The sequence below is a fragment of the Orbicella franksi genome, chromosome 5 (assembly GCF_964199315.1).
Source record: "Orbicella franksi chromosome 5, jaOrbFran1.1, whole genome shotgun sequence".
NCBI lineage: Eukaryota > Metazoa > Cnidaria > Anthozoa > Scleractinia > Merulinidae > Orbicella > Orbicella franksi.
Genome location: NC_138149.1, coordinates 19,440,999 through 19,459,323, shown reverse-complemented (window position 1 = coordinate 19,459,323; position 18,325 = coordinate 19,440,999). Strand labels below are relative to the sequence as shown.

At 35.7% G+C, this 18,325-nt stretch overlaps 3 protein-coding genes and 1 pseudogene across 7 annotated transcripts in view; all 4 read right to left on the bottom strand.

Annotated features, from left to right (window-relative positions):
* The window catches only part of LOC145487505 (nucleolar MIF4G domain-containing protein 1-like), a 156,984-nt gene that overhangs the window by 40,225 nt on the left and 98,434 nt on the right, over positions 1-18,325 (bottom strand). For all 5 annotated transcript variants that reach the window (XM_081466309.1, XM_081466312.1, XM_081466311.1 and 2 more), the window contains exons 10-12: positions 16,307-16,400; positions 15,087-15,130; positions 14,145-14,200 (exon numbers count right to left, since the gene is read on the bottom strand). In XM_081466309.1, the coding sequence (XP_081322435.1) occupies positions 14,145-14,200; positions 15,087-15,130; positions 16,307-16,400 (194 nt within the window). The remainder of the gene's footprint in view (positions 1-14,144; positions 14,201-15,086; positions 15,131-16,306; positions 16,401-18,325) is intronic.
* The window catches only part of LOC145487525 (uncharacterized), a 148,851-nt gene that overhangs the window by 56,044 nt on the left and 74,482 nt on the right, over positions 1-18,325 (bottom strand). The gene's annotated exons all lie outside the window — the stretch shown is intronic.
* Positions 5,689-6,272, bottom strand: LOC145487560 (uncharacterized; annotated as a pseudogene).
* Positions 7,652-8,296, bottom strand: LOC145487563 (uncharacterized). Its single transcript, XM_081466390.1, has one exon. The coding sequence runs from the start codon at positions 8,177-8,179 to the stop codon at positions 7,652-7,654; it is 528 nt and encodes a 175-aa protein (XP_081322516.1). The 5' UTR covers positions 8,180-8,296.

Genomic DNA, 18,325 nt, shown 5'->3' with positions numbered 1-18,325 from the left:
ACTACATTGTTGTTATCATCATCATCATCATTACTATTATTAATTATTATTTCAAATGCTTTCACTGTCTTACAAACTTTACTTACAATACATAATAATTACTTATTATGACTTACACATTACGTTACTTAAGGAGTTACAAGGCAATGTAATTACTTAATTATCGGAAAAAAACCAACAAACAAACTAAAAAAAAAAGACCTTGCAACAAATTACCAAGGGAAACGCCTTAAATGGTGAGAAGAAATTTCCACTTCTGTTGAAATTCCCTTTCACCATTCAACATGGCAGCAATATATTTTTCTATCTCGATTATATTTTTATCCTGCACTAATGAGATGAAGTTGCTGAAAACGAATATAGTATTATTTAGAGCGTTGACATAAAGAAAATATTTGCCTAGCATTATGTGGTGGTTGAGGGTCAAATGGTCAGTACAGGGACGAGTAATTCCAAATAATACCTCTGTACCAGGTGATTTACTGGATTCCATTGACTTGACAGCTTCTAGACATTCTTTTTCAGTTAAGAGACCCTCGCATTTTTCCCTATCAATTTCGTTGAGTTTGTGTGGGTGTTCATAGCCAAAAAATTGTTTTTCCAAATCTTCTGTTATTTTGGTACTTTTGGTTGTGTAGAGATCACTATAAAAAGAATTACTCTTTCAAAATATCTGAGTCATTTGTAAGATTTGCTCCATCCTTTGCCTTGATCTGCATGATTGTCTTTTTTTTGCAGTGGCAATTTTCTAGGTTCAGGAAATAATATTTGTTATTTTTCTCACCTTCATTATACCATCTCACTTTGGATCTAATTATGGCTCCTTTTGTGTTGTATTCAATAATGTTCTCTAACTTCCTTTTCTTCACCCTAAATTGCTCAGCCACAACTTCTTTGTCGTTGTTTATACAGCTCTCAAGTTGCCTTTCGAGAGCGGCTATATCATTTTCAATATTGGCTTCCTTGGTCTTCATTTTCTTTGTTTTCGCCTTTGAGTATTTGATTGAAGTATCTCTAATTTGAAGCTTAATCATTTCCCACAACAACACTTCGTCTACCATTTTGTCGCTTTCCTACTGGTTGACCATTTCAAGAATTGTAGATTTAATATTGTTTACGTAATCCATTTCCCCCAAAAGTGATGAGTTTAATTTCCAAAGGCCTGGTCCTCTGGGATGGGTCTGGTAATTAATAGCGATGTTGCACAAAGAATGGTCCATTTTATAGCCAGGTTGGATGTCAGCTTTTAAAATTCTTCCAGCAAGACTTAAACTTACAAGGAAAAAATCTAACTGACAATGTATTTCAGGCTTGTTTTGTCTCCATAAGTACCTTTTCCCCTCTGGGTTTACATGTAAGTTCTGCCATATATCGGTCAGATCAAAATTATCCCGAATATTTTGAATCACTTTCAAGGCATTTTGGTGCGTCGTTTATTTTCCACCCTTTTTGTCCTTCATGACATCCATAACAAGATCAAAATCTCCCCCAAGAATAATTTCCTCACACCAAAACATTATCATTTGTTCACGTACATTTTGGAAGAAAAATGGGGTCGTCTTTGTTAGGAGCACAAATATTACAGATTGTTATGATTAACTCACCGACTTCTAAATCAATAATAATGTACCTTCCTTCCTTATCACATATTTGCCTCAAACCTTGAAGGAAAGTTATTGAACAGGATAGCGACAACTGCTTTGTTACTTGCAATGCTGCTGAAAAAAGCCCTATAGCCCCATTCAGTGGCCCAAGTCTCAAAGGAAATTTCAGTACAATGAACCTCTTGCAGCATGTAAATAGAAAACTTTTTCTTTCTTAGCCACTGGAAAATTTCTCTTCGTTTTTCATTGTTGTCCAAGCCTCGTATGTTAAGGGATGAAATAGTTATGTTAGACATTGAAAGCTCTACTTTAGCTCTACTCTACTTGTTCTTCGCAGAATTTGTAGGTCCGACTATTACACCTTTTGCTGTTCATTTACAGAAAATATCCATTCATTTGTGTTCAAATTTGTTTCATTATGGTTAATATACTCTCATTATCACCAATATGACATTCATTTGTGCATAACGAACGTTCAAGAATAACATTTGCATAGGTATTAACATTCAAAATCATCAAAAGATAAACAATATCTGCCTTTGACATACGTTGGCTGCAAATGTATTTTCATTTTTGTCGAAATAAAATTCATTGTCACGAAACAACAATCATTTACACTTTTGGACAATCCTTTTTCAACAAAAGACTTTCAATAACACAATTTGCATGAGCACTCACAATCAATTGCATTATTATACAACCATATCCGTGAAGGTGACAATCTTTAGTATGTTGAGAGAGACATTACTGTGTTTTCACCTAACGTTAAGAGAAAACAATAGCTCATTTGCGTAATTCTTTTGAACAGAGATATCGCGCCCAATTTTCCTCGAAAATTTGATTATAGAACTAGGGACTGTTTGTACCTTTTTTTAAATCGTATTTTCACAATACTCCCCTTGCAGATATACATTAAATTCAGCCTCTTATGAACCTTTTGCATACAACTTAGAGGGCGCACTACAGTATACTTGTGATACAATAAAGTGACAGTTAGACTTCCCCACAAATGCCACGATGAAATAGAATCCCATTTGAACACAGCGAAAGGATAATCAGGGCCTAAATGTGGACAATGGTATCGTTTCATGCAAACATATTTGCCACGATGCCTCAATAGTGAGGCAATTGAGGGATAAATTGTTTAGCAAATTTGATATTCTCTCTTCCGAAAATAAATGTTGTTATGGCTGTAATGTTTGTCTCACCACACTTAAGATTGTCACCTTCATGGATATGGTTGTATAATAATGCAATTGATTGTGAGTGCTCATGCAAATTGTGTGATTGAAAGTCTTTTGTTGAAAAAGGATTGTCCAAAAGTGTAAAAGATTGTCATTTTGTGACAACGAATTTTTTTGCGACAAAAATGAAAATACATTTACAGCCAATGAATGTCAAAGGAAAGTATTGTTTATCTTTTGATGATTTTGAATGTTAATACATATGCAAGTGTTATTCTTGAATGTTCCTTACACGCAAATGAAGGTCATATTGGTGTTAATGAGAGTATATTGACCATAATGAAACAAATTTGGACTCAAATGAATGGATATTTTCTGTAAATGAACAGCAAAAGGTGTAATGTGGTGAAAGGAATATTATCAGGATTCATATTTTTGAGTTATTTTTTTGTAAAAACAATACCTCTTAGTTGACACGCTGGGATATGTTATGGAAGGGTCAATGGATGAGTGAGTGAGTGAGAGATGTATGTATGTCGCACCAATCAGATTGGAGCTACTATAAACGACCAATCAAATTGCCGCTTGTTAAGGTGAATCATGTGTGTGGAGATTTCATCCTGATTTTAGAATGGCCATCTTTGTTTTTCTACAAACAGAAACACGTATTCACCTGACATTTCCGATGCTTCCGTTTACTATGGTTGAGCCCAGGACTTTGCGGATGGGTTTCAAAAGAGTTCAGAATTCGATAATCAGCCAAAGAATCATAGTCTTTGGAATACACTAGCATGTCATCAAGGCTTTGCCCCGGGAAATTTTGAATGAAATGAGTCTTAGCCGCTCGGTAACTTGCTGAATTCTAGGACAGGAACGATTGTTTTTAGTGCAAAATGCACCATTAGGATGGTGGGGGGCTTTTGTCTGTGATGGTATTAGCCAGGGTCCCCATCGATATCATTTGCATTACGTACAGTTCACGAAAAAAGAATTCAGTCCAAACTGTTTATGTTTACGAATGCAAGTTTCAATTAAGTCGCACTATTTAGCTGGCTGTTCACGGAGTAATACGGTCTTCTCGTTGAAATGGAATCGATACTGAGATGCTCATTTGAAGTGGTTTTCTCTGTAAAAACCAAAGAAATTACGGACGGCTAGTTATGGATGAGAACACTGTTGAGTTTTGAAATTTGCTTTTGTTGGAGATAAATGTAACATGGTATTTTTATTTGCTAGTTTCAAGTGGTAACTTGACACTTTTGTTTTTCACGCACGAGTAGTTGCAATTAAAACTGATGAATCAGTGACTCTTGTTTACATGGTCAGAATAAACAAACAAGAAGCCAATCTAGTGGCTCATCCAGAAACTTTGACTTGATATAAATGTTTTGACATCTCTTTTCTCAGTGTCTTCAGTGGCATTTTAATTTCTTGCATTTATGGAAATTCCTAAAAATTCTTAATAGAGATTTTCTTTAAGGTTTGTGATATGGAACATCTTCAAATATTCCTGAAGACTCCAAGGCGGCAACTTAAACTGCAAATTAATTAGATTAGACTTTGAGGCGCCACGTTCTTTCGTTTTGGAACAGATTCCTTACGCGGTTAAAAAAGGTTACCTTACGTCTCGCATAAAGTAACAAAATTTTTTTGGCTGTAACTGACTTTTTGCAACCAAAAAAATCTCAATGACAAAAATCTATGTGACAAGGAAACGTCCCAAACTCTGCAGATTTCATAGTGTCTTATAAAATTAATACAGCTTTTCATGTGTCTGGTTGTTTCAAGTCTCAAGTTAGGTAAGGCTAATGTCTTCTCATTTAAATGGGTTTTGACATCAATATTAATTTGGAGTGGTTTCTATGAACATGTCTTGTTATAAAATGAGTTAAATTCAATAATACGTTGACCAGTAAACATGACAATTTTACTCTTCCTGCCAATCTTTGTAACTTGATAATTTTGTTTTCCTCATAAAGGTATACACCACGAAACTCTTGTTTTCTCGAAAACATAGGGGCGATGTGCTTTTTCTTCATTGCTGGAGAAAGCTGGTATAAAATTAAATATATGGTGAAAAATGGAACAAGAACGATTTTTTTTCACATCGCTAATTATCATTTCACGAATAAACAATCTAATTATTAGATAGTCATGTCTGACATGTCGAGTCACGGAATAGCGCGTTCTTATTCTGTTGCCACCTTTACCGCCAACAATAAAACCACTTCAAATTAATACACAATGCTATCAATTAATACAGCTGAGAAGCGTTTCAAAGAGAACCTACAGTACAAACTTTTTTTAATGACTGACTCTGGAAAGCTGGTATGCTAACTTGGAACAAACGCCTCTTAACAGATGTCAACAACTACTGGCACCTTACAAATGACTTTATCCGCGATGTAGACGAAATGTACAAACGGACCTCTAACAGACCAACTTAATTTGACTAACAGTAGGACTGATTTGACTAACAATCGATGGATCGAAACCGACCAATGACTGATGACAACTTTAGACGAGTCTTACAGCTAATACCATCATAGCTAAACTGACCAACCACTTTCAACGGAGCAGATTTATAACACCATCTACTGACAAACTATTTATTTGACTCAGAAGATGTCTTCTGCTCAAGTTGTTGAAACGCCAGTCACCAACAACAATTCTTTTCAGAACTACCCTCACCCAGACGATCGACGATTACATAATAGGAACTAAAGAACGTTTTGTAAGCTGAACCTACAGTGAAACAAATTCTACTTTTTTCTTTCTGCACTGTACATCGTTACCTAACAAATCTGTTGGATTAATCTTATCATAACTGTTAAGAGTGAGTGCTGCTACCTCCGGGGGCTTTCAATTCACAAAAAATAACTATTGCACGCCTTGCGTGCCTATGTTATTTTATAGTGACCATGTGCATAGGTTGAAATTCCATCTTCTATTATAAATCTCTTATCATCATCAGCACTCAAGCGACTTTGCTGATTGTCTCGGTAGAGATCTAATGCAGGTGTGACCTGATTACATTCATCTTCCTCATTTGAGGTTTTGTGCTGAATAGACACTCATGACTGATATTCTTTTTCACTACTGATTTCTTTACTCCTTTACACTTCTTCTCTTCTTTTCCCCCCTGATACATCTTGAAACTATAAAGCTTTACTCTCAATTTTACGAGCTCTTCAAATATCTTTCCTGTGGCTTCATCTTTCATCATTCCTATCACTTTCTTATTAAATCCTTGCATTCCACTTGGATGATGTTTAGGATAATCACTCATATCAAATGTAGACTAGATATTATCTTTAAAATCCTCATAAAAGTCTTCAGTCTCAATCTCATACATCAGACTGTCGGTATCTGTGAATAGAAGCTTTGCCTTGGGAACGCCACGAGCTTTGTCTTGATACTTCTTCTTTATGTAATTGAAATGGAAGTCGTACATCAACATTTTGCTGATATCGAGGATGCTCATTCCACAATATACAGGCTTATCAAAGACAAGCTTTGTTCATTTCAGGTGGATAACAATGAGATTTTCATTGAAAGTGGTTATATGTTTGAAGTTGGTTTCGCGACTAACTTTTCTGCTGTCTTCCTATTATTAACTAATTTTACATCAACTCATTTCCTAATATTCTCCACAGTCTTTCCGAACACGGAGTTGTTCATCAACTTGAAGAAATCGTTTTCAAAGTTATTCTTTGCTTTTTTGTGAAGCTCTGTGTTCTTTTCAGTGTAACTTTTCAACCATGGATCTTCATCAAATTTGATGCCTCAATGAATTTTGTCAACTTAAATCCAAGATCCACATAAAGCTTCAAGTTGCGGTGATGAATGACATCTTTCTCTTTATTATTAAGATTAGGAATCAGCTTTTCAACTTTATTAACTATAAAACTTTCTTTTTCACACATTGCCCATTCACAAGGATTATTAGTATCGAGATATTCAACGTACATGTAATTTGAGGGCTCACTTGCCATAAGCATCACCAATATACTTATTATTTGCTTTTGAATAACAGTTTGATATCATTCTTCCATGTGTTCCTTTTTCAATCATCAGCAGCATATCAATGTCAGTCAGCCATTCAAGTTCTGCTCCTGACTCTTTCAAAGTGGCATTCCAGGCCAATCCAGGAGCAATGAAATACCAAGCAGGATCTAATTTATAATTCTCAAGACAGACGTTTCTAAATTCTTCAAATACATCAGCGAGTGAGAGATCATCAGATTTGAGATGCAAATCGTGATAATCACTCATCGTCTTCATATCAAATTCCCTCCATATCCTCTTCGCGTGCTCATAATCCTCATCAGAGATATCACGGTCATTAAGCTTTGAATAAAACTCTTCTTTCTTTGTAAGTTCAGTTTCATTGAATTTTGAAATATCACTCATATAATTGTAAGGATAAACACCTTTCCTGGAGAGTAAATCTATTCTGTCTTCAAAGACTCTCTCGGTTTCTTTGGGTTTATTAATACTATTAATACTATTAATTTATTAATACTATCAATAAAACAAATCTCATGCTTGATTTTGACTTCTTTTCCTTCTTTGTTTGTATATAAGATCCCACTTCAATGTCTTTGCTGAAGCTGATGTACTTCTCCTCATTATTTGGAATGCATCTTATATCTCCCTCACTCTTTCCTAAATCTTGATGAATAGATGTGAGTCATAGTTGGCCAGATTATAAAAAATGACTGGAATGAACTTAGGCTTCTTGAAATGCAAGTTGCATTTACTATATATGTGCAGCTCCACAATACTTCCCTTGAAATCGCAGTGGTCTCTCACTTCAGCGTTCACGCTGCTCATATCATTCACAAGATCACCCTTGCAAATCTAACATTTTTTCGTTTTTTCAAACTTATTTTTCTTCGTAAATATCATCTCCGTGGCAAAGTCAAATTCTTCATGAATATTCTTGATATCTCTTTCAAGCCAGTCAATGAAGATTTTACTCACGTCTTCATCTTTACTCTCCGCTCTGCATATCACAGTCTCTTTGGTGTACTTCTCATCAAAACAAATGATATGGTAACAAAACCCACATGGCACATGCTTTTGATATTGTTTTGTGAAACTCCTCTCGCTACTCAGTTCACAACTGTTGATTGGTTTGACTACTGCTTCAAAGTCAGCATATAGTTCGAATGGAACTCTTGTAGATCGGTTATGATTCTTGAATTTAATTTTTGGTTTTATTTCTTCCCCAGTTTCTTTATCTATTTCAACCTCAGGCATCTCAATATTTACTTCTTCATTTTTCTCACATTTCTCTTCATGAATTTCTGATTTATCTTCATCATGAAAGTGATTCAGACAGTTTTTACAGAAATGTAATTTTTCTTTATGCTTTGTTACTTGCATTGATAGCAATCTGCTCAAGTCTTCTATCAAGCAATATAATGATTAATGAATCGCTCACCTTCTTTACTTATGAGTAATAAATCTATCCCATTCTTTTTCTTGCTAAATCTCAGAGGATATATTCTTTTACTGAAGCAGCTGCGAGTGTCCTCATAACCGTAGAAATTAATGAAGATTCCCCCAATCTGTTTTTCAAATCTGGACATACATGTATCATCTATTTTCATTGGAAATTTGATACCATTAAACTTTATATTGTTTGATATTTGTTTCAGGGAGGAAACTCTCTCAGGATGTTTTTCACATGGATTTAAATATCTCAATACACACCATTTGAAACATTATCTTCATTCTTGATGTTAATCACCGCTTTCTTATCAGCAACATACTTTGGAAGCTTCAAATAAGATGAACCACCCAACGAGTTGTAATCAACCAAATGAACGTTGAGTGATGGGACTACTTGCAACTGGACTACTCTGAATTCTTTCTTCAATGGTATCTACAAAAACTTTAAATTTTGCAGATTCATCAGTTGCCGCAAGATTTTCGATTGCGTTGGTTTGGAAATGTGCATTCAGAATTTCACTTTCTTCACTGAATAATTCTTGTCTAACCATCTTGCAGTTCACGATTAACATTACCCTCGTCTGACCATTCTCTCTCATCAATCTAAGTATATCTGGTCTGGCTCTTTGCATGAACTCTCTGGGTCCATATCTTTCAACACCTTCAATTTGGAATTGCTAACGAAACTATGCAATGCGCTTGCTGTTTGAGTGATTTGAGTGAGTTGGAGATGTTGTCTATTTATCTCTGATTTTGTTGATTTTTATTTCTCACTCGACTTCAACTGGATTCGCTATTTTGATTTTGGGTTAAATGAAACTGAGCATCTCCTCAAGTTCTCTGATTTCTTTTCTCCATTTCTCTTCCTCATCATTTATCTCAATCTTTGGCTTCGTGTATCTCGTCAGTCTGAGAACTGGAGCATCAATGTTTGGAACTTCATCAAGAATATTTGTTGAAAATTGAATTGATTATTGATTATTGAATCTATCAATTCAGCACTTCTTAATCGGCTGTAACGTCTAAGTCTGAGCCTCTCGCAATGGCCCTCAATTCTGGAACTTTTTTTATCCATTTTATATAAAAAATAATAGTCCTCAACGATAACAAAATTCAACGATGTTGAATATAAATTAAATTCATAATTTTTAAAGTTTTCAAAATTAGAATTTAATTTATATTCAACATCATTGACTTTTATTTTTCCATTTTTAATTGCTTCACAACTTCTGCTCACACTGACACTGAGATAATCCATTGCTTCTTTTTGAGTAACGAATTTGAGGTGAACATATTCAGTAGTTAATAGGATTAGAGGTTTTGAATGAGGATTATCATGAGTTGTATTGAGGCCGAGAGCTTTTTCCAACTCATATTTTGTCATTATCATGAAGGTCTTTATCCTCTTCCTCCTTGCCATATCAATTAGTGAGAAATAAGAAGTCGCTGGATTTGTTTTATTTTCTTTATCTCGGTTATTGAGTAAGGTTTCTATTAAATCTTTCTTTTTGGTAATATTCCAGTGACCCTCTTCCATTGCCATGATTTGTAATTCAAACATCTTCTTTTTGTTTAATTCATGTTCCGTCATCTCCATTTTTATATATGAAAATAAAAAAAATTATTATTATAAAAAAAAAAATTAACGAGGAAAAGCCATGGTAACTTACGGTATCTATTTATGAGGAATTTTATGCATACGTAAAAATCACCTGCTCAAATAAATTTTCTCGCTCTCAATTCTATAAATTCACAAAATCTTTCACAGAATTCTTCACAATTGTGAAAGTTTCACAGAATTCTTCACAATTGTGAAAGTTTCATAGAATTCTTCAGAATTGTAAAGAATTTCTCTGATGCATCAGATAAATTTACATATTTAATTCACACATCATGCCTTATCTCTCAATATAAACAAAGAAAAACCATATGCTCTTCGGCTGAATTGAATTGAATTTTAATTCTTTATGTTTACGAGTGATCCAAGCTTTTTTCGGTATTCATTTTTTCATCTCTTTTTCCACAGCTTCAATGTCAACTCCTTCAGCAGATGGTTTACCTCTCAAACCTTTCTTCAATAAAATTAATAATACTGCTGAACCTTGTGGGGAATCAAGTCAAACTCGACATCAGAGATTGGTCTGTCATTCAATGCCTTTGAAATTAACTTGCTTATTGAAAAATTTGATGATTCAGCAAGAGAAACAGTTTTCTCATGTTTTGTGATCTTTTTATTTAGCCTTTTACTGCCAACAGTAATTGCGGTTGAAATGAAACCGAGTAATCTGGCAATTCCTGTGTGAGGGGCGCTGACGATGACTCCAATTCCACTTAGTGATATTCCTAATCCTGTTGATGATAAAACCATTGCCGTGTTGACTCTGGTCATAATAGAAGTCATTTGAAAGATTGCGTGAACTCTTTTGTAGTTTTCAACGCGTACGGTGGTATAACGATCAGATTTTAGCTGCAAAAGGATGAAAAGAAAAGCAGAAAGGAAATGGTGTTCACCAACCTCCATACATGACCTAAATGTATCTGCAAGAAACTCCGCTTCTAATATGATTAAAAAAGTACACTTCGATTTTTATCAGAACCTCATTCAAGAAAACAGTTTGGATCAAGAAAAGCTCTTCAGGGTCTCAAAACAGCTGTTAAATGAAAGCTTGATGTTCCACTCCCTTCTCACATTAATTAACCGTTGTTGGCAAACGAGATGGCTAACCTCTTTGTTGAAAAGATAAGTAACATAAGATCCAAATTCAAAGAGGATCATGGATCCATGCACTCCATAATTTAGTAGTTCCCAAGCAATTACAGAACATGAAGCTTACAACAAGTCATTATTATGAATTTGGCTAAGAAATTGTGCGCTCTTGATCCCATACCCACATCTCTGGTAGTCAAGTGCATTGATGTCCTCTTACCAGTCATAACTAAAATGATTAACATCTCACCTGATAGTGGTCACTTTCCCTTAGCATGGAAAGAGTCCTTGGTTTTGCCAATTCTTAAGAAGGCTGGGCTTGATGCTGTTTTTAAGAACTACCACCCTGTAAGTAATCTTTCCTTCATTTCAAAAGTAACTAAAAAAGCTGTGTTTCTTCAAATTGACAATCACATGAAGAAACATGATCTTTATCCGCCATTACAATCTGCTTACAGAAAGAACCATAGAACAGAAATGGCACTTTTGAAAGTCACTAATGACATCCTGATGAAAATGAATTCTCAGCATACTGTTTTACTTGTTTTATTAGACTTAAGCACTGCCTTTGATACAGTTGATCACAGTGTACTTCTGTGTAGACTACAAATTTTCATTTGGAATTTCTGGAGCACCATTAGATTGGTTTACTTTGTACTTAATGGCCAGAAGACGCGTTTCCATTTCTGGCGCCCTTTCTGAGTCTCTTTCTTGAATAGGACATTCCACAAGGACCTTGTCTCGGTCCCCTATTATATAAAAATCTATTCTTCAAAGCTATTTAACGTCACTGAACAACACCTTCCAGATTCTCACTGTTATGCGGATGATTAACAATTATATCTCTCCTCTAGGCCAGATGAGTTGTCAAGTCAACAAGGTGCTGTAACTGCCATACAAAATTGCATAAGGGACATTCGCTCAAACTCCTTCTCAATGATGAAAACATAGGCACACAAGGCGTCCAAGAGTTATTTTTTTGTGAAGTGTCAGAGATAGGAGCATTCATGGAGCTGTTTACAGTAATGATTTGGTTAATTTGACAAGTTTTTTGGGTTGCATTGTACAGCAAGAAAGAAACTCAGAATTTATGATGTACATGCGATGTTACATCGGTCATGGTAAGTAGCATATCCCATCTTGACTCTCTTTCAAGTTTTCAGTGCTATCTTAAAACATATCCTTTTAAACAGGCTTTTAATTTGTTTTAATTTGCTAGTGTTCACCTTGTGATTTTATCAATCTTAATTACATGTATATTTTATTTACTTTTAATCATTTTATCTAATTGTAAAGCGCATTTGATCATGTACGTCATGGAAAATAATATTGCGCTATATAAGTTTTAATTATTATTTCTTTGAAACATTTTGATATTGTGAAATTTGATTTTCAAGTTCTCTTTGACAGTCACAAATCTTTTTTAAGAAGAAAGATGTAATATTCACATCATCCGGTAGAGTTGGAGAAAGTGGGGGAGCACTTGGTTTGATTTGCTCAATAGGAAAAATATTTTGATCTGACATTTTTTATACAATTTCTGTTTCAAACCTCAAAGGAAGCCCATTGAAATTGATCATTTCACCATTCTTGTCAGTCACATAAATTCTGATCAAAGGAATTTGATTACTGATTGATATTTTTCTCATTACGGTTTCTTTCGACGAATAAGTCAATCTTTCAAAAGGTTTTCCAACTATATCAAAACAACCCAAGATGGTAGAAGCGCTTCGCCCGCTGATACTTTTCCATTGAAGAGATTTTCATCTCAGTCAATGAGAATGCAGTGTATGAGGTAATTGCTGAATGAAGTCAACAGATTGATGACAATCCTTATTTTTAATTTTTTATCTTTATCAATGAGTCCAGATTCAATGAGTCCAAGTAAAGCAGTCAGATCACAATCTATTTGAATCTTCCTTTCCAGTGGATTTTCTATAATGATTGCACCTTCTGAATTATCCAGTTTTACTCTGATTCTATCTTCATCAAATATAATCATAAAGTGCTTTTCTGAGACTCTTGAGAGTATAATTTCCAGCAGGAATTCTTTTACAGTTACGTTGTCTTTTTCATCAAAAATCCCGATTTCTCCATTTCTCCAAATTGTACCATGAATTAGAAAGATAGCAACTCAATAGTCTTATGTATTGAGACTTTTGAAGATGTTCTTTAAAGTAACCTGTGTGATCATTGTATCCCCAATAATTGTCAACATGACCATTTTGTATATTCAAATATAAAATGGACTTAATGAAATCATGTCTCAAAGTGATAAAGCCAAGAAACTTGCTGATCAAGAGAGAGATAAAGCTTGGAATGACTTCAAATTGAGTTTTCAAAATGCTGATTTAAGTAAATTCAAAGTTAAGATTGAAATAAAGGTAATAAATGAAGTGACTGCTGAAGTATTTTTCATTGAAGGTCCTGGTTCATTGCAGAGTGTCTTTGAGTAAGTGAAAGGTATTGGAGTGATAAAATGAAAAAGGCTTTGGGGATAGGAGCTTTTCCAACAGAATTAACTTTAAACTTAATTCAAAAATTACCCATCCCAGTAGTTGAATTTTCAGAAACCATAACCATTTTGTCATTTATCCAACAAAGAAATAAAAATTTAATCTTATTTGAAGATGACATTAAGCAAGTTGATATCAGCAAAAACATTCAACGATTTCAACTCGCGATTGATGAGGCAAAAGTCAGACTCGATCTCGCAATATCTCCAGATACATGGTTGATGCCTTTGAATCTTGAGAGAAATACTCAGAGTACAGTCAGTTACAATAATGTATTGAAGAAGGCAACAAAAGACATGAAACTCGGAGTCAACTCGAGCCAACTTGAGTCAACTCCATCAACCTTGATACGAAGAGACTGGGGGTTAAGCTGATGAATGGGGGTACCTCAAACATCAACAGACCAAGTGGAGTGAGGCTACTGACCTCCTCCTTCAAATCTGCAACGAAGCTCAAACCACAGTAAGACGCAAAGCTCAAGCGTAAGCGATAACCAGAAAATCGACCAAGTAAACATAAATTATGATTTACTGCACAGGATGAAGCACTAAAAAAATGTACAACCATTTTGTGAGCCATCCTCTGTTGTGCAAGTCTAAACATTAGCTCCTGAGAGATTTAAAGGACAACAAAAATGTGTACACTGTGCACTGGAATCAGTTGGCATACTTACTCATTAGTGAGACTAGGTGTAGAGGCAGCTTTAGCTTGGATTTGAAGAATGATCTCCTACAATCAATATAATATCAAAATATACATTAAGCTATTATTATCATCAATTTTAAAGTACCAATATAAGGAAAAAAGAACTTGCATGACATATTTCTAAAAGTAAATGTGATCCAAATTCATTCAGCTGAGAAGAAATAACACATGGTATTGGTATGCAGCTGAAACTTTTCTTGTGGCTGCTCTATGAAGCAGTACATTCTATATTCTTCCATGGTGAGATTATTATCTGGAAAGACACTGCTGCAACCACTGAGTTGGTTTTCTTCAAAGAATGACATTAAAAATAATTGTATTCTCTTGATTTTCTGTCCAGTTCCAGCAACATTTTCTTTACACTAATTCACCCCAATGAGGCAAATATTCCAGCCATACTTGATGATGTGACTGTTGACGTGCTTCTATGCACTTTAATTGTAAATATGAAGAAATCTTATTTTTGAACAAGTAACAATTAAGATAATTTTGGGGGTGTACTATTTTACTCATGCATGCTATGTATTTAACTTTTGGATTGATGGCACTTAGAGCTTTGAGAGTCAAGATTTGTTGGAATATAAGGATACATGCAATATAATTATAAAAAGGTAAGTTAAGTCTGCATATGAGCCAAGTGGCCCACCAGACCAGAGCATGAAGCGACTAGGAGTATTTCTACTCCCCCCTGGATGGGATGCAAGTCCATTGCAGGGTTACCCCCAGCATTAAGTTCGCTGGTACCCATTTATACACCTGGGTGGAGAGAGACACTGTGAGAGATAAGTGTCTTGCCCAAGAACACAACACAATGTCCCGGCCAGGGCTCGAACCCGGACCACTGGATCTGGAGACGAGTGCACTAACCACGAGGCCACTGCGCCTCCCACATAATTATAGTATGCAACACCTTTAATGATGCTGGATCATCTCTTCTTATTTCGGTTCCAGTTACTAATAGTAAAAGAAGACAACAATTCAAGTTAACTGAAACTATATTACTGACTGAAGGAAAAGTGCATGTACTACACCTGCATTTTACCACAGATGTTGAAAAATCAATTTTTTACATTTCTCCCCTCCTATTAGTTTCCTTGAAATTTGGTTTAGATTAATTATCTATTTTAAAACAATTTTTTAGGCCTCAGGCTTTATAAATTGGTAATATAATTAGTTCCCCAGTAGGTGAACCATGTACTTTCACAGTTTGGAATTCCTACGATACTCTTCTATTACTGCATCTCTTATGGTAAATAATTATTGTGTATAGCCACAAGGGACATTAGACAAGTAGTACAACTCTTTAGCACTCAGTTGTAATGGTCTCAGAAATTACAAAACTTCAAAATATTTTACTATTACATGTAACTTTCCCTTTAGCAATGAATTATATTAAGTTGGAGTAATAGTAGACATGTATGCTTTACCAAGTCCAAAAAGTATGCTTAAGGTGATTCCCTAGTAAAAGAACCCGCCATAGATTTCTGATGAAACTTGGAATGCTGTTGTTACAGGACAAGGAGATATTAAAAACGTAATAAAAAGAGGGGGTCACCGTGCTTGTTTTCATGCCACAATGCTGACAAATACAGTTATTTAGGTGACTTTTGGTAATCGCCGTGTGCAACAAATAAGCTCGATTATTTTTCAATGCAGCATGTTATATCACACAGAGTTTGACTTTCTTTGATTGTTTATTCATGTCCCAGAAAAAATGTGTTCAAATACCCTGCATTTTTTTATCCCTTATAGGAAACATAATTTGGACATGTGCTCTGTTGGGCCCATTTTGTCTCCCTCTGTAGTATTTATTTCATTTGCCAAAATAGTAGCCATAGATTTCTTCTAATTTTTTTCTCAGCTATTGAGGATATTGTTCCCATTGAAATTATGAAAAAAAAAGTGGGGGTCACCGTGCTCATTTAAGAGAAAAGGAGCATTTATTTCGTTATCGAGCTTAGTTTGAGGGAAATCTCTTATGTTTTGTATGCACATGCGCTCATGTGCACGTGCTAATGATGTGAAAATCGTGTGCAGTAGGGATGCGCAATGCAATACTAAGGAATCACCTTAAGATGGCCAGGTGTCGTGCACTTGCTTCACTTACTTATGATACAAACCATTTCTTACTTTTTAGCAGCAGTAAAAGCAGTTCAACATCCTGTCCTGTAAAGGAATCTACAAGCCACCGTATGATGTCATAAATAAGACAGCAATGAATAATCTGCGTAAATGGAGGATAGACATTAGAAGCAGCACCAGAAGATTGTTCATTGAGTGCAAATAAAAAGGGGAGATTGATTTGTGTCCTCATCAAAACCTGCTGAGTGTTATTGCTGTTTTGCCACAATATTATTCGAGTGGAAACCAAACTAGCACTGAACTTCAAACACTGTACGACTTTATTTGTTTACACAGATACGAGTTTGACTAGGAAAAAATATCAAGCAAATAGAAAATGAATACAACAATAATAAGTGAAGGAAGCTAGGCAAAAAAATAAGAAAACCATGACAAACACAACTTACAGAAATTCCACCAGAATGACAAAGTGGGAATTGAACCGATCCTGGATACATACGCGATGCACAATTTGCTCGAACGGATTTGCAAGTTATTTTAAAATAGCAAAACTGTAGCTCTTAAATTCGTACAAGTACACATGTGAAAAATCTACATTATATGTCCCGTAGGGATATCATGATTTGCATAGGGAACAAAAACAATAGGAAGCAACGCGAGAATGTTACACCGGCCCCTAAATGTGGTGCATTACAAAGCATTTATAACAAATAAAAAGATCACGTTCTCAGCGTGCTTATCTAATTACGATAGAGCAAAGCTATATATAGGGTGTTGAACAATTGTTTGTTACTAGCTTTGTTCAGTCTTGTAGTGTTCAAAAAGGGGGATTCCCTTTTGAGTTCTGTAAACAAGTACTTGATCTTGACAGGCTTGTAGCTGGAAAACAGTTCCACGTGACATTTAGCTCCTAGAACTTAAATTGTCAAGGAATGTGTCAGCGAATTCAAGTAATATAATTTTGTCAGTAGGTTGTTGTAGGGTGGATGTCTTGGCTTTCACCGTTACTCTTCAAACAAAGTCGTCTTTATCATTTTGTTGTACATCCATGATACAGGCAAGCGGCCAGCAGCTCTGCGGACAGTTCGCATTGGCCACTGAGACGATGTCGCCAGTGATAAAATTCCTCTGGGGTCGATTCCATTTCTGTCTTTCTTGAAGGGATGGGAGGTACTCCTTGATACACCTTCGCCAGAATACATCCGCCAGGTACTGGATCTGTCGCCGCCGCTTGCAAGAGTATATTTCATCCTTCTGAAAGAACCCAGGTGGTAGCGATGGTCCTGAGTGGAGCAAGAGCAGATGATTCGGCGTGAGTGCCTCCAAATCTTTTGGATCATCTGACACTTTAGTGACAGGTCTGCCGTTAATGATAGACTCCACCTCACACATCAAGGTTACCAAGCCTTCTTCATTGAGGATCTGCTCTTTCATGAGGGTGCCCATGACTCTTCTCACCGTTCATATGTAGTGTTCCCAAACTCTGCCATGATGGGATCTGCCAGGAGGGTTGAATGTCCATTTCACATTTCGTTGTAGTAGGAATTCCCCAATCTTGTGTTGATTTCAACCCTTGATCGCTTCCTGCAGCTCCTTTTCCCCACAAACAAAATTTCCTCCATTGTCGCACCTCACTTCTTGGGGTTGGCATCTTCGAGCAATGAACCGTCGCATCGCGTTGATAAAGGAATCTGTGTCCAGACTCTGGGAGACTTCTAAGTGGATTGCTTGTATGGACATACAAGTAAACAGAACACCATTTCTTCTGACAAGGCTTCTCCCTCTTTGCACGAGAAATGGACTGAAACAGTCAATTCCTGCAAACGTAAAGAGCGGTTTTGTAGGTGTCACACGGTCTGTGGGCAGGTCTGTCATTTTCTGCTTTCCTAGTGGGGCTTGCCTCCTTTTGCAATCGAAACGGTCAATGACAACCCTCCTTACAGCTGTCCTCCCTTTGATAATCCAAAACTTTCCTTGAATCATGGATAACACATGCTCTAGACCGGAAACACCAGACATCAAGTGGTACTAGTGCACAATCAAATCTATGTGGTGCTTATGTGGTAG